The sequence below is a fragment of the Hippoglossus hippoglossus genome, chromosome 8 (genome assembly GCF_009819705.1).
Source record: "Hippoglossus hippoglossus isolate fHipHip1 chromosome 8, fHipHip1.pri, whole genome shotgun sequence".
In the NCBI taxonomy this organism is placed as follows: Eukaryota; Metazoa; Chordata; class Actinopteri; order Pleuronectiformes; family Pleuronectidae; genus Hippoglossus; species Hippoglossus hippoglossus.
The window spans coordinates 8,792,586-8,806,976 of NC_047158.1; the positions used below are offsets into that span (position 1 = coordinate 8,792,586).

The 14,391-nt window shown below is 44.2% G+C and overlaps 1 protein-coding gene across 5 annotated transcripts in view; it reads left to right on the forward strand.

The window, feature by feature from the left end:
- The window catches only part of znf385c (zinc finger protein 385C), a 133,822-nt gene that overhangs the window by 105,938 nt on the left and 13,493 nt on the right, over positions 1-14,391 (forward strand). For all 5 annotated transcript variants that reach the window (XM_034592584.1, XM_034592586.1, XM_034592587.1 and 2 more), the window contains 2 exons: positions 8,360-8,470; positions 12,685-12,904. In XM_034592584.1, coding sequence (XP_034448475.1) covers positions 8,360-8,470; positions 12,685-12,904 — 331 coding nt within the window. The remainder of the gene's footprint in view (positions 1-8,359; positions 8,471-12,684; positions 12,905-14,391) is intronic.

Consider the following 14,391-nt stretch of genomic DNA (forward strand, 5'->3'; position numbering starts at 1 on the left):
TTGGGAAATATATGAGGCAGGGGGAATGAAAGCAAAGGATCTAAGCACCTATTGATTACGAAAGCCCCAGCAAACGTATTAGCCTTATTTTGTACTCTGGGCCAGTAAGCAGCCTTTATGGTGTAAGGGGCGGGTTATGATCCACATACCTAATACATTTTGTGTCACCTCATGCTGATCGGCTGATTTTTATATCGGTGAGTGGAATAAAGGAAGACAGGTCTATAAAATTGTGTGCTTAATGGTAGCCACCCTGTTATTCCCTATATCATTATCTTCCCAGCCAGACCTCATCCTTCGGTGCTGTGCAGCGGCCTCACCTCAGGCTCAGGGTGCTAATCTTTATTCGAGCGTCGTTTCACCCCTTCGGCATTGCTGCTGTCGCCTCGGTATCAGCATCTCTGTAGATGAGAGCATTATTACTTTGTTTTCGAACGTCAGCAACAAACTGTTCGGTCTTCGAGCACCACGGCTCTGATGCTCACCTTGCTGCGCTGCCCGGAATTAAATACTTGTATCTTTGATGCTTTACCTGCCAGAGTGCTACAGCCATTGTCATTTTGTGTGTGGGGGTTTGTGTGTGTGTGCAGGCACTTCCGATTTCTTTTGATTCTGTGTGTGTGTGTGTGTGTGTGTGTGTGTGTGTGTGTGTGTGTGTGTGTGTGTGTGTGTGTGTGTGTGTGTGTGTGTGTGTGTGTGTGTGTGTGCGTGTGTGTTCACTTCCCTTATCGCACACTGTGAAACCATTTCCAGTTCTGTGGTCTGTAAAAAACACATAAGCTAGGAGCTCTTGCTCCACCATACGCTTTATATCTTTTTTAAACCAAGCGAAAAAACGTAGGATGAGAGACAGAGAAAGAGACATCTGGCAGTGGAGGACTTGTTTGAGGGGGTGGATGACACATAAACCTGTGCTGTGTGATGTGTGCATATAGTGGGAGGTGGGAGGTGGGGGGGTCTCCTGCGTGCTATATGAATAGTGCAGTTTATTCATTTCTTCAGCCACCAACCACTTTGGGTCATGAGGTCGCCCGTGGAGGATTGAGCATGCCCAGCAGCGGAGGCAGCACAAACACCATCCTCTAACACCCTCATGTATTTATATTAGTGGTGGAGGGAGGATAGAGCAAGTCTCTGTTCAGTGTTTTGTCTGTCCTGGTTACGAATCATTGAGAAAAGTTGTTTCTTTTCTCCTGTTTAAGCCTTCATGCTGTCTGATGAAAATAATTTGTGGGGTTACCTGATAGTCACATGGTTTTGGCGTGTACACCATTGGCGTAAAATGTCCTTAGCAGCAAGTTCCTGGTTTGACTGCATCTCATCCCCCTCCCCTCTTTCCCAGCGTTAACTGTCCTTCTTCACTGGCCCTTTCAAATAAAGGCATAAATGTCAAAGGTCAACTCAAAAACATTTAACTGGCCATTACTCAACGTCATGACTTAGGAACAGAGATGATTGTGCATATTTCATTTCATTGGATACTGAATTGATGACACGAATCTTGAGGTCAGTGGTCAACAGTGAGGTGAGAGAGTGCCTCAGTTTTAGGTACGTATGTGACGTCAGGCAGGGAGCACCTGGAGAAAAATCTGAAAGGCAAACTCCTCTACTGGCAATGGAAATGGAGCCAATTGCCTTTTAAAAACCTGCGTACAATCTCTAAAAGAGGTTTTGGTTTCTACCTTGAAACTTTGTCTGTGCTGCCGGGTGGAAGATGCATGTAAAGCATTCATATATTAGACATTTTCAGTTTCTTTGCAGTAAAATCCCCAAAAAATGTTCAACCTGTATTTATTCAAGGTATTTGTACTGATGAACAGAGGACCACAGTCGGATTTGCTGGTCACTGGACCGGTGTGGGTTGAGGCCTTGCTCAAGGGTAACTGCTGATCTTGCAGAGTTATTCCTACCAGTCCAGGGATTGAACCAGAGACCTTTTGCTTGCTGCTCAAAGCTTTAGGCCACCAAGGACTCGCATGTCTACTGTCATGACTACAACTTTGTGTTCTGTGAAAATCTGCTTTTATTATGTATTATGTTATGTTATTTATACATGTAAACACATACAAGGAATTTGAAATTTTTCTGTTTCTCTCAGTGATGTAAACTGTAACTTGACTGGTTTGCAGAGACAAACAAGGCAGTAATCCTAGTTTTCAGACATTATGTTTGTTTAAAAAATAAAGAGTCATATTAGTAACAGTAATTGTAGAAGAAGGCATTCGATTAATAATGAATGCAGTGAGCTGCCCCACAGGAAATAATGTTTACAGAGTCGCAGTGAAATTCAAACAGAATACAACCAGCAGTAGGAACATGGAAGCTACCACAACCAGAATGCAGGAATTATGATAACCATGGAAATAACATCAAATCAGTGTTGTTTCAGTCCCGGGAGGAGATAATTAGCCTCCATAACACACAGTCTGACAGCGCAGCTGTGGCATAAATCACAAAGTCCTTTCAACATGGAGCCCCAGGTTCTCCAAGACCTGATCAGGCACACGTTGTCCCGGATGTGTACAGAAAAGATGAATGCACCTGTCTCCAGAACTAAATATCCCTCAGGTCCCCCTTGTGTCATCTCTCTATGTGCTCTCTGTGTCTCTCTCCCTCTCTCTCTCTCTCTCTACCTTCCCTGAAACCCCATCACGGACTGAGCCGCCCCATGCTAGATAACTTCTGTCTGTACTAGGATGGCGGGGGAGGACGGAGGGCTTGGACAAAAGATGCATTTATAGCAGTTGGTTCTGGATGGCTGCGGACAGACAATGGGCACATTCTTCAACTCCTAAAACAAATAGCTGTGTGCAGCCCGCCCCGCTAAGGTGGACAGAGGGCGACAAGAGTGGGAGAGCTGGGTTTCCATGGTCAGGTTTTGGCTGGTGAAGGGAAAAGTCAGTTGAGTCATGTAGAGGAAACCAAAATAAATCAGCAGAGGCAACGATAGCCCTGAGGGAGAGATATACCTCCTGCGTGGAGGTTTCAGTGTCAGGTGTGTTTATATTCCCTCTCACACTTGGCCGTGAAGAATCTATAGTAAACAGACTTTCTTGCAGAGGAGTCAGGTCGGAGAACAATGCTCAGCCATCCTGAGACCCCTCTCCCATGTGAGCAGAGGAATGGACTAGGCCAGGCCCTGTGCCAGGCCCGGGGAGAGATCCAAGGTGATTGTTATATGTGATACCACGCTGAAGGGTGCCGCAATGAAATCAGCTGTCATCGTGGAATTCCAACCTTCTAATGAATCCTCGGCCTTCGCTCTGCTCTTTATAGCATGCCGACCTGGGACTCCACAGTCTTTTCAGAGTATTAGTCCCTAATACACTTCCCTATCCAGAAACACTTGTGTGCGCAGCTGCAATGACCCATAATGTATTTGACACTTGTCACGTGTTTTGGATGACAATGAACTTTTAACTGCATTAAAATACCAGCTGGAGTGAGGGTTGTAACAACATGGAACAACAAACTTATCCTACAGAGCCTTTGAGGGAAACATGGAGGCTAAAGATGGATTTATTGTCAGCGCAGGGGGTTAATGGGAGACCCCAACCTAAATACTGATGACAGGTTTGGATTTATAGTTGAATGTCAAATTGACCCTAATAATATTCCCACCACAATACTAGATACATTTATTATACATGTTTAAGCTGCTTCAATTACATGTTCCACCGGAACTGTCTTTTTATGTCATTACCTCCACCAAGGAGGTTTTCATTGTTGTTCAATCAAAACTACTGAACTGATTTCTGTATAACTTTGTGAAGGTTTGGCAGAATGTATGAGAGAAGGAAAAATCCATTTGATTTTGGTGCTGATCTAGATAATGCGCAAATGTTATTTCACTTTCTTTACCATGGCGAGACAAGGAGTTGGCTCTCCAAACGCCCCTCTAGTTTACTTTGTTATACAAGGTGATGATCTCATACACACACTCTGAAAAAGTAGAAAGTTAATTTCATCATGTGTTATTATTATTACTACGTTGTAATTTATGAACCTTTGCAGATAGTTGCCATTGGTACAGCATGACTTTTTAACACAGAGATATATACAGAGTGTAGTGATATCCACATCTCCTTTAACTTACAGAATTCCTGGGCTTTGCATGGATGTAAAATCTCTAAAAAGTTACATTCACCTTTATAGTGAGAAAGATTTTAGGAGCCACATTTTCAAATCTCTCAGTACAGCACAGAGGCTAACTTCATTTGGCATACAACTTGGCCGTGCACCATTTTTTTAGGCCTGGATGTTCAATTGAAAGGGTCTTTGGAAAGACAAAGTGGACATTAAGTCATTACAGCAAATGTCTCCTGTCTGTTGTGTCTATAGGTAAAAAATACTATTAGAATGATACCAATACACAAAATTAAGAGAGAACAGCTAGAAAGACAATATTTTTCCCTTGCAGCTTTACTGCTTTACACAGAAGTGCTCATTTGACCAAATCGCTGAAATTAGAACCAATAGCAAACATTTCAGTCGCTCAGACTTCCATCAGTGCTCATGGTTTCAGGTCAGATGCATTAGGTTCAATCAGTGAGTCATTAGATCAGTAAAAGGAGGCACTGCAACAGCAACAGTACAGTACTTAACAGTACATTGTATATTATGTCATGGCTAAATCATATTGCTGTTGCTGCTGTCATTACCTCAGAAATAGGAATTCAAAAAGGTAAAAAACAAATAAGGAAATATCACATTACCTGTGATAATCAGATAAATCTAATAAAGGTCATTGAGAGGTGATGTCGTGTTATAGCTAGTTGCATGTTTGGGTTTCACATTAAAAAGGTGTATAAATAGATTTAATTAGAAAAATCTGAAGGCTGTGCACAGTCGCATATCAGGCATGAAAGTTGTAGAAAAGAAAATACGTCTTCTTGACAAATCAGGGAAGTGTTGAGTGGGAGGAGATAGTTTTTGTGTTTGGTCCAGAAAGAGCGTCAGAATCTCAGGAGAATCTTTATGTCGAGTGTCGCTGTGCAAACCTGTGACATCTTGAGTTAGCAGAAGATGATTTGTCTCATCTGAAGCTCGTTTTTCTTTCTTGTTTAAAGTTCCTGTTTGGAGTTTGGTTATGTAGTGTGCACTGAATATCTTTGCTGTTGGAGTTCCCCATGCTACTTAATTGGACTGAGGATGCATTGACTGCACCTTTGCCTGGTATTTGAAGTGCCTCTGATGAAAGTTGATCACTGATGTGCTGCAATAACACAGCATGGAAAAACACTATTTAGCTTTGAGACTATATTTTAATACTGTTTTTCCCCTATGTTGTTTGCAGGTAACCTTTGTAGTTACAGCCACTTAATGGCAGAATGTTGTGACACGGAAAAAACACCTTGATTCAGCTAGTACTGTTTCCTCAAGGCCTTTAGAAGCAGTCATGCGCACTCACCATGCATTTTAGTAGGAACACGTCCACATCTGCCTATTCACGCACCGATCTGTCAATCTTGTGGCAGCTTACAGGTCAGATGCTGCAGCTAATGTTCACATCGAAAATAAAAAAATAGGGAAAAATATGATCTTAGTGACTTGGGGATGCCAGACAGACTGGTTTGAATTAGAGTGTGGATACACGATCCGAGTCTTGCAATGATATTTGGATTCGGGTCAGGTTCGTTCACATTGGCAGGGCTATCTTTATGATTTCTTTCACTCTGCACGTGCCTCATCCATAAAGTTGTTACCATCCTCGTAGACAGTCAAACCTCCCAGTCTTAGCTGCAGTTGTGTGTGTACTGTGGCTGTACTCTAACAGACACAGACAAAGTAAATGAAAACATAACCTCCTTTGCAGAGCCATAAGAGCCGTAACATTGTACTATGAAAAACTATTTAAGTATATATTAGGTGTGTTTGTTGACATTTTGTGGAATCTATGGCACAAAGAATTGAGGTCCTTTTCAGACAGAGGGAGGCCCTGCACAGTATTAATATGGTGTTCCTCATAAAGTGTTCGGAGAGCGTACTGTTGTTAAGCGTAACAAACAGCCTGAATTTATTTACTCTTACCTATTATAGTCACACTAAAATGTGACATTGTGATAATTCAATAGCAACACAAGTGCATTATTTAGCTGGCGAGCATGAACCCGGATAAAGTAAGTCTCCTCGCTGGTGCCTCGTCATCTTATCTCCTCGGTCCACCCTCATCTTGCTTATTGATGCACTTCCACTCTTCCCCATGCAATAAAAGTAACTGAGATAAGGCCACTGGTTACATATCTCCGTACACATGGATGAAACAGCCATTGATGTCAGGAAAAGTCACGCACAGTGCCCCGAGTACGATGCACCGTCCTTGTAAATGCAGAGAAGAATGTTTCCGTTTCTCTGCATCTACAAGGTCATGTGACCTCAGTGAGTGATGTTTTCATTTGTTCCAGATTTATGTCAAAAAACCTGCTCAGCCATCACAGACACTTCCTGCTTGTCCCTGCTTCGTTGTTTTTATCTTTTTTTTCATCTGGATAGATTAACATGAGAGGAGTGTGTTCTATTCACGCCTTCTGCTTGCATGCAGTGGGGTGGGGTGGGGTGGGGGGGTGCTCAGATTGTGGCACCACTGGAGCAGAAATGGGCTGCGTTCAAATCACATAATCTCTGATGTTCAGTGTGTTTCAGTGGTTATTTGCTTTTCCCACAGTGACATCCAACAAATGAAGCATCGCGGTAGTTCATGCAGGAGTCATGTGCCCAGCAGTCATAGGCTGTCGACTCCTGATAGGTTCATGGTTGTTCGTCAGTCACTCACCAATCACAGCTCATTATCTCAACAAAGCGGTCCCTTTAAATACGACCTCCTCCTCACTGATCCCCCCTCAGCTACACTGCCACTCTGCTGCCGGCAATTTGCCTCCACTACCCCAGCCGCCACCTTTTAGCACTGAGATCAAACATAGTTGTGGTAAATGGTATTCATCTTGAACAAATGTATCCTGCCTGCTACCCCAACTGGGGGTTTTGCATGTGTTCCCTGTTTTATTTTAGCATGCTGCTGGGCTAATCCAGGGAGCATTCAAAGAATGGAGCCATCCGCGCCAAGCATACCTGTATTCCCATTTGTGCAATTAATGTTTAAATCATGACAAAGTGTTCCCGACTGAACCTCATAGAAAGGATATTTTTGCCTTACTGTCACATTGAGTCTCCTTATTGAACGAATGCATCTGTTGGTGTTGAAATATTGTATTATCTAGTATAAATGGGAGTTATGGAGATTGTGCAGGAGGGAGCCACTATAGGACTTCTTATTGTTGAAATAAGAGTCTCAGCTGTGGCCCAGGAATAAGAGCTTCCACTAACCAGAGGGACCGTTTAAAATAAATATCAATTAATTTCTTAAATCAATTGACAACAAATTACTCTATTCAAGTCACATGCATTTTCATCTCTTCCATTATCAATTATTTTCATCAATTTCTATTTTTCCGCTCTCACTTTCCCTACCTATGTTAGGGAGTGTGCCAGACTGTCCCTGGGCTTGTGTTATACGTTTTTAAAACTTTGCAGAACTTTTACATACAGAAAAACCCTATATAACTGTGGAGGTGAGGGGGCTGGGAGAGCACCCTCACCTGCTAGAGAGGATCAATCAGCGCAGGTGAGAGCTGTTAGCTGATTGGTCCTCGTGCTTAAAAGGCAGCGTCTGCACTACCTCAGGACGAACCCAGAGACGCAGACACTGGAGAGACGCAGACACTGGAGAGACGCAGACACTGGAGAGACGCCCGGACTGAGCTGCAAAGCCAGTCTACTTTAAGTTGTAGTTTGAATTTATGTTTATTTGTGAATAAAGAATGTTTAAGAGGAACACTTCCGTCTCTGGGTTCGTCCTGAGGCAGTGCAGACGCTGCCTTTTAAGCACGAGGACCAATCAGCTAACAGCTCTCACCTGCGCTGATTGATCCTCTCTAGCAGGTGAGGGTGCTCTCCCAGCCCCCTCACCTCCACAATAACATACTAGAGGAAGGAAACGGAAAAGCAACTCTTACTGCCTCCGTGAACTGTGTTTCTCAGCAGCAGCTGTTGGTCGTGTTGGTAAACTGGCCCAAATCAGCAACCAAACCACAACAACTTACAGTTCTGTCCTTTTGCAGCATCTTTGACGTATGTCTCCCCCTCTGTGTCCCCATCCTTCCCCACCTCCCCCACAACACACTTTGAAAACCTCCATATTAGAGGATGCTTTGTAACAAATGCGGCCACACCAAAGATTAAACCTCATCTTGCAGGGGAATAAGTTGCACTGCTGCACAGAAATGTCTCATTTCGGGAGAAATAAAATCATATAGACCTAACGTTTTTAATGTATTGGCCTTTCTTTCTCTCTGTCTCTCAGATGGACCCTGTCCAGAAGGCAGTGATCAACCACACGTTCGGTGTCCCTCAGCCCCTCAAGAAGAAACAGATTATCTCCTGCAACATTTGCCACCTGCGCTTTAACTCGACGGTAAGAGCGGCTTCAGTGGTTTTATGTTGTGAAAAGAGAGGTCCGGGTACAATAAAGAGGTTTTCAGACATGACCTGCAGGTAAAATCCGGAGAATTGGCTGCAGAGTTTACCCGCAGTTTGCCTTTCACACGTGCACAACACAGCAGGACCTTCTCTGCACAGACAACTTCACAACAGTAACAAATCCTCCGCATTATTCAAACGAGAGGTGGAGCAGCCCGGTGCAGTAGGCAGTGGCAGGAAGTGAGGTATTACCTCCGCTGCGGAGATCAAGCGATTTTCTTGACAACTCACAGACTCCGGTGTCGGCTCTTATCACCACAAACTCTCTCGACATTTTCTTCTACATGTATGAAGCCGCTTTTTCACCGGGAGATATTCGTTTGCTTTTTCTTTTTTTTGTATTCTTGCGTCTGCTGCGTGTTAGAAGCATCATCAACCCCCCCCACTCGCTCGTGGTGAATCCAGTGGGGTAATTCTCCTGGATTTCAACTGACGAGGACTGAGGAGGCCAAGGAGAGGAAGTCCGCAGAAACTATGGACGCCTCTCACTCGGACATTTGCATTCACACATGCACCTCCTCAGGAGAAAACACGGAGGACCTACAGAGTTCAGTGCATGTCTGAAAGCGGCTTAAGAGAGAGAAAGAGACGTAATTTCTTAAGTAAAATCAGTCTGTATGGATAAAGTAGGTTTAGCCTCAGAGAACATCTCTATGTATTTCTGTGCTTCTGCTCTCTGCATGAATGTTGCTTTTTGAAAAATATGGTCCACTAATACCTCACTGACTTAATATCTCAGCGTGTGTATGCTCTTAGTGTATACCCTTTATGCACATGTTTGTAGCTTCCAATTTAAAAGTTGGTAATTTTGTGTTTTTCTAGTTATGTAGTGAAATCTGTGTGTGTGTGTTTGTGTGTGTGTGTGTGTGTTGTTTTGGTATGAGGGATTAGACAGCAGGGAGAGCTGCCGTTTATCAGCGAAGAGCAGAAACAATCAGCAGCCCCAGCAGGAAGCGGCGTTCTCGGCTCCTCATTCATTTCTCCCATCCTCGCCATCCTGCACGCGTGCACGCATACCCACGCAAACAAATACACACATTCTGTACACGTGCAAACATTCACACGAGAGGACGCGGAGTACAAACACACAAACATCCCCGTGACATTTTATGCATATTCACGAAAACAAATAAATATGAATCCAGAAAGCCTTAAGACATCTCAGGTCTGGGCCCAGGAAAACACACACACACACACACACACACACACACACACACACACACACACACACACACACACACACAAACACACACAAACACACACACTGGCACACGTTTTTTTTTCGCCTTCATTTTCAAAGAAGGGTTGAGGCACAGGAGACGGGGAGCAGAGGGGGGAGAGGGGATGCAGACGTGCTCTTCACACACTGGAGCAAATCCCATTCCCTGCCTTAACACACCGTCTTAAACAGGAGTGCCAGGTCTGACTGTAGCTTTATCTGTCTCTCTTACAGCATCAGTACTCTCCTAACACTCCCATGCACCCTCCTTAGAGTTTGCTCACATGTTATACCAACTTATCTTTCGGCATAATGCTTAAAGGGAGAAATATGTAAGCCTCATCTGCAGCTCAATAAAGAGCAACTTTTATTTCATGGTTTTGGTGACCCTCCTCCATCCTGTTTAACTTCTCACCTGGCTGCGGTGATGCAGAGGTGCATGTCAGGATGTGCAGTGTGACATCCCTTGCCAGATTAGCTGATTCCTTTTGTTTCCAGCTGTGCTAACTGGCTGCTGGATGAATGCGAATGCAGACATGAGCTTGGTATGGATTTTCTCATTTGATAATTAGAAAGAAAGCAAATAAACATATTTCCCAAAAGGAAAGGCCACACATAGGGGACACTGTGTTCTGTTCAGGTAATCTGTCTGTGCTCAGATCAGCCTACTTGTCCCAAAAAAGCAGATATTCCAAATGGCACGATTGGACGCAGTGCTACTGTTATAGCATTTTTCCACGCTGGTGTATGCTTCTGTTATATTTCTTATCACCTCCACCAAGGTTATGTTTTCATCTGCGTTTGTTTGTTCATAGTTTAGTGAGAATACGCAAAAGCTCAACAATGGGTCGGGTAGGAACCGATTACATTTTGGTGCGGATTCAGTTCAGGGGGCGGATCCAAGATTTAAAAAATGTACTTTCTTCGACATTTTAGAGTTTTTTTTAAATAATAATTCATGGATCTTGATGAAAATAATCTAACACGGTTTTGGGGACTGATAAATATGTATGTAAATTGGTGCAGATTCAGGGGACCACATAATATTAGGTTTATTTTTGTAAACTGACTCTAAAATGAAGCATTCACTAATAAAATTGCATTAGTATTTTCTTTTATTAGCATCTTTTAATCTAGTTGTTGAAATCATGAAAATATTGACTACAGCTTCTGCAAGTATTGGAAAAAGCGCATCATTTTATGCCTTTGCTCCGGTTTACACAACTGTGACTTGCAGTCTTGATAAAAAGCTGACTATTGACGTGAGGGGAAGCTACGGTTCTATTCATCAGCCTCTAAAAATCACTGCAGTTTTTACGTCTGTTATTAGTTTTGCTACAAGCAAAGCATTATTTAGGATTCAGCAGGAAGTCAAAGCTATGGGGGAACACGATCCACAGCCACTGAACATGTGTCTCTGCACCAGATATAGTCCAGTGTTTACTTTTAGCCCGGGGATTTGCTCAATCGCGAAGGCAATCAGGACTCCCCCTGCAAGAACACTGTGGCTCCCTGTAGTCCTGCTGGCTGGGGCGGCGATGTGAAAAACCAAAGCTCGTTTCACACCTTGTTCCTCTGCCTCCGTCGAGACTCAATTGAATGGAGAGAGTAGTGTGGGGGGGGGGGGGGGGCTGTGTCGCTGGCTGAATTCGTCTCATCGCACTAATCTCTGAAGCCTTGTCATGGCAGATCAGTCACAAAGTATTCAAGGTATTTTTACAGATGCTTTGACAGCCACACCATTTATAGGCCACTGCTGCAGTATATCACACCTTCATGATCGCTGTACATGTTCAAATCCATACCCAGACTGCCGGTGTTTACATAGCGCTACCACATGAGACTGGGGATGGTGGTTGTGTGTGTGTGTATTTGCCTATAACCTTGTATTTTTGCACTAATACAGCACAATGATCTTTTTTTTTAATTGCTTATTGGACGTAATGTTTTGTTGACGCTCGTGCAGTCAGAGAAGTCCACATCTCACTCCCGATGCAAAAGGCTTTCAGGGTTTGCAGTCACTTGTGCGTGTGTTTATTCGAGTCCTTCAAAGTAAAGCCCAGCCTCTTTACTGACGTTCTTCAGTGTCTGAGGATTTACATGATTAATTTCTGGAGGAAGTAAACCTGGATGAGAGCTCTTGGAGCACTACACCTTACCTTGATCCACTTGTCAAAGCACAGAGGGAGAAAAAGGCAATTTTAGACTTAATCCATTTTGGGGACATTTATGTTTTACATACCTATAATTTGAAAAGAACTTTTAATTTACTAACAGTTGTACTTTATATATTGAATGTAGTTAAAATTTTACTCTATAATGAGTATGTGTTCTTGCTCCTACCCTCTATAACCCTGTATATTCAGGCCTGGAGCTGCTGAGAGCTCATCCCTCAGAGATTGTTTTAACTTTTAATGAGTAATCTCTGTATTGATTTCTCTACTATCCCTATGTATCCACGCTTGCTCCTACAACGGGAGCTTTGTTCTCAGATTGAGCCGGGCCGTGAGAATAGTGCAAAATGTGAAGGTAAATCGTGATCCACCCGGTGGGAAATTGACTCGCCTATTGCTGAGTCACAGTCAGTACCAATATGATCTGCGTTTGGATTTGTGTTTGCGAGTTTTGGTAGAGTCCTCGAATGTGTGTGACGCTGGTATGTATATATATATGCACATTAATAGGGTAGTTGTGGAGATGGGATACTCTCTCTTGTTACATATTACACATGCAATTATACCTCTGGCCTCCCAATGTGCCAGCGCTGTTATCAGGTGGAAACAGACTTCCCTTCTTGCAGCCCGTGCATGCCTGCAAGAGAGCGAATATTCAGGCGTGCATTTTAACATTTATTGCACGTGGGCTCCAGTCTCTCCAGCAGATAATGCAACGAGTCCCCTCGGCTTGTCCTTTCTCTCATTTCTCTGCAGAACCAAGCGGAGGCCCACTATAAGGGCCACAAGCATGCCCGCAAACTCAAAGCCATGGAGGCCCAGAAGAACAGGCAGCGGCGATCCGGGGAGGCCTCGTCCGCGGGGAGGGAGAGAGACCGAGACAGAGACCGGGAGCGAGAGCGAGACAGGAGCAAGACAACGACGTCCGAGGCAGTTTTGCCTGCGCTCATGGAGACGAGCTTAGTGGAAGGAACAGGTACGTGAACAGATGGAGAGATGGGAAGACAGCAACAGCAAGAGCGGGCTATTTGTAACAGATCCTTCTCCGCCTGTCTCCGTCTTCTTGATGATCACTTTATCACGCTTTGGTTCCTCTAATTCCCTCTTCTACTCCATTTCATCTCTCCAAACCCCCTTCACCAGTCCTGCTCTCACAACTCTGACTGCCTCCTCCTCCTCCTCCTCCACGCCTTAGCTTCACATATCTCTTTCCCTCTGCTTCCTCGTGCTACACTTTGGGATTACATCTTCTGTACACCTTATCCGTCACCATCCCTCCCTCCTGTCCCTTCTGTCTTTCTGTGCATTCAAACCTCAGCAGTTTCCTCCCTCAAAACCCTGTCTGACCTGGCTCTATGTCCCTGTGCTTTGTGATGGATGGAAGGCTCCAAAGCTGTGGGATTGTGGGATGTCTCGGAGCAAGAGATGCTGTGTAAATAAAGGGGCTGGCTGAGATCGATCCGAGCCTCGCTGGGGTCATTTTCACCCCCTTTGCCTCTTAATTTCCATCGCTACTTCTCCTCTGTGCTCCCTCCTGCTCTCTCCCATCCATCTGGGTTAGATAGAGGAGGTGGTTGCAGAGACAGAGTCTGTGTATTTGTGGAGGATGAAATGAGTGACGCACAGTGCAGGGTGAGTAGAGGGGGAGCAAGATAGAGGTGTGGGTACTCGTGTAAGGGGATGTCAAGTGGAAAGAAATCAAAAGCACTCATCTTCCTTTACAAAAAGTTCAAATGATTTTACGTTTTTGCTGTAAATACAGACATTTAAATCTTTTCATACAAAAGGAGTGCCTTGGTTTTCTTTCAGCATGCTTTTCTGCGAGACGTGGCTGCAACATTAGCTCGGCAAGCATGAATAGCTCCGATGGCATTTCGACTGCGTTTAGCTTCTCATGTTGCCCTCACCTGGGCGCACACTTTTCATTTATCCTTCCAACAGAGTGCAGGAGCGTCAGAACAGTTTTTCCTCTCACTTCATCCTCCCCCTCCACTTCCCCCCCCTGCCCTGGAGAAGATCGCTATCTGAGCAGAATTTCAAAATGCTCCTGGATGCTAGTTGAACTATCAGAGAGGAGATGTGACGGTTTGGGGGAGAGAAGGGAGACAGGTTTTACTTCATCTCCCCTCTAGACAAACTCATGCAGACATGGGCTCACGCACACGTTTCATTTTTTTTTCGCCTTGAGCACAAGAAGTCTCCTTCAGAAAGGAGAAAGTGGACAAAAGACCTGGAGCCTGATAACGCTCTCATCAAATCTCATTTTAATATTCCGCTGTTGCAAAGGAGAGCTCTGAAAGAGGGAAGTGGCGGCGGAGACTAAATGAGATGATGAGCTGAAAATGAAAGATAAGATGAAATGAATGAAGGAGACGGAGAGAGAGAGCGCGTGGAGAAGGGGGAGGGGGTCAGTGGAGAGAGAAAGTACATAAGTCACAGCTAGTTTTAATGCTGAGAATAATT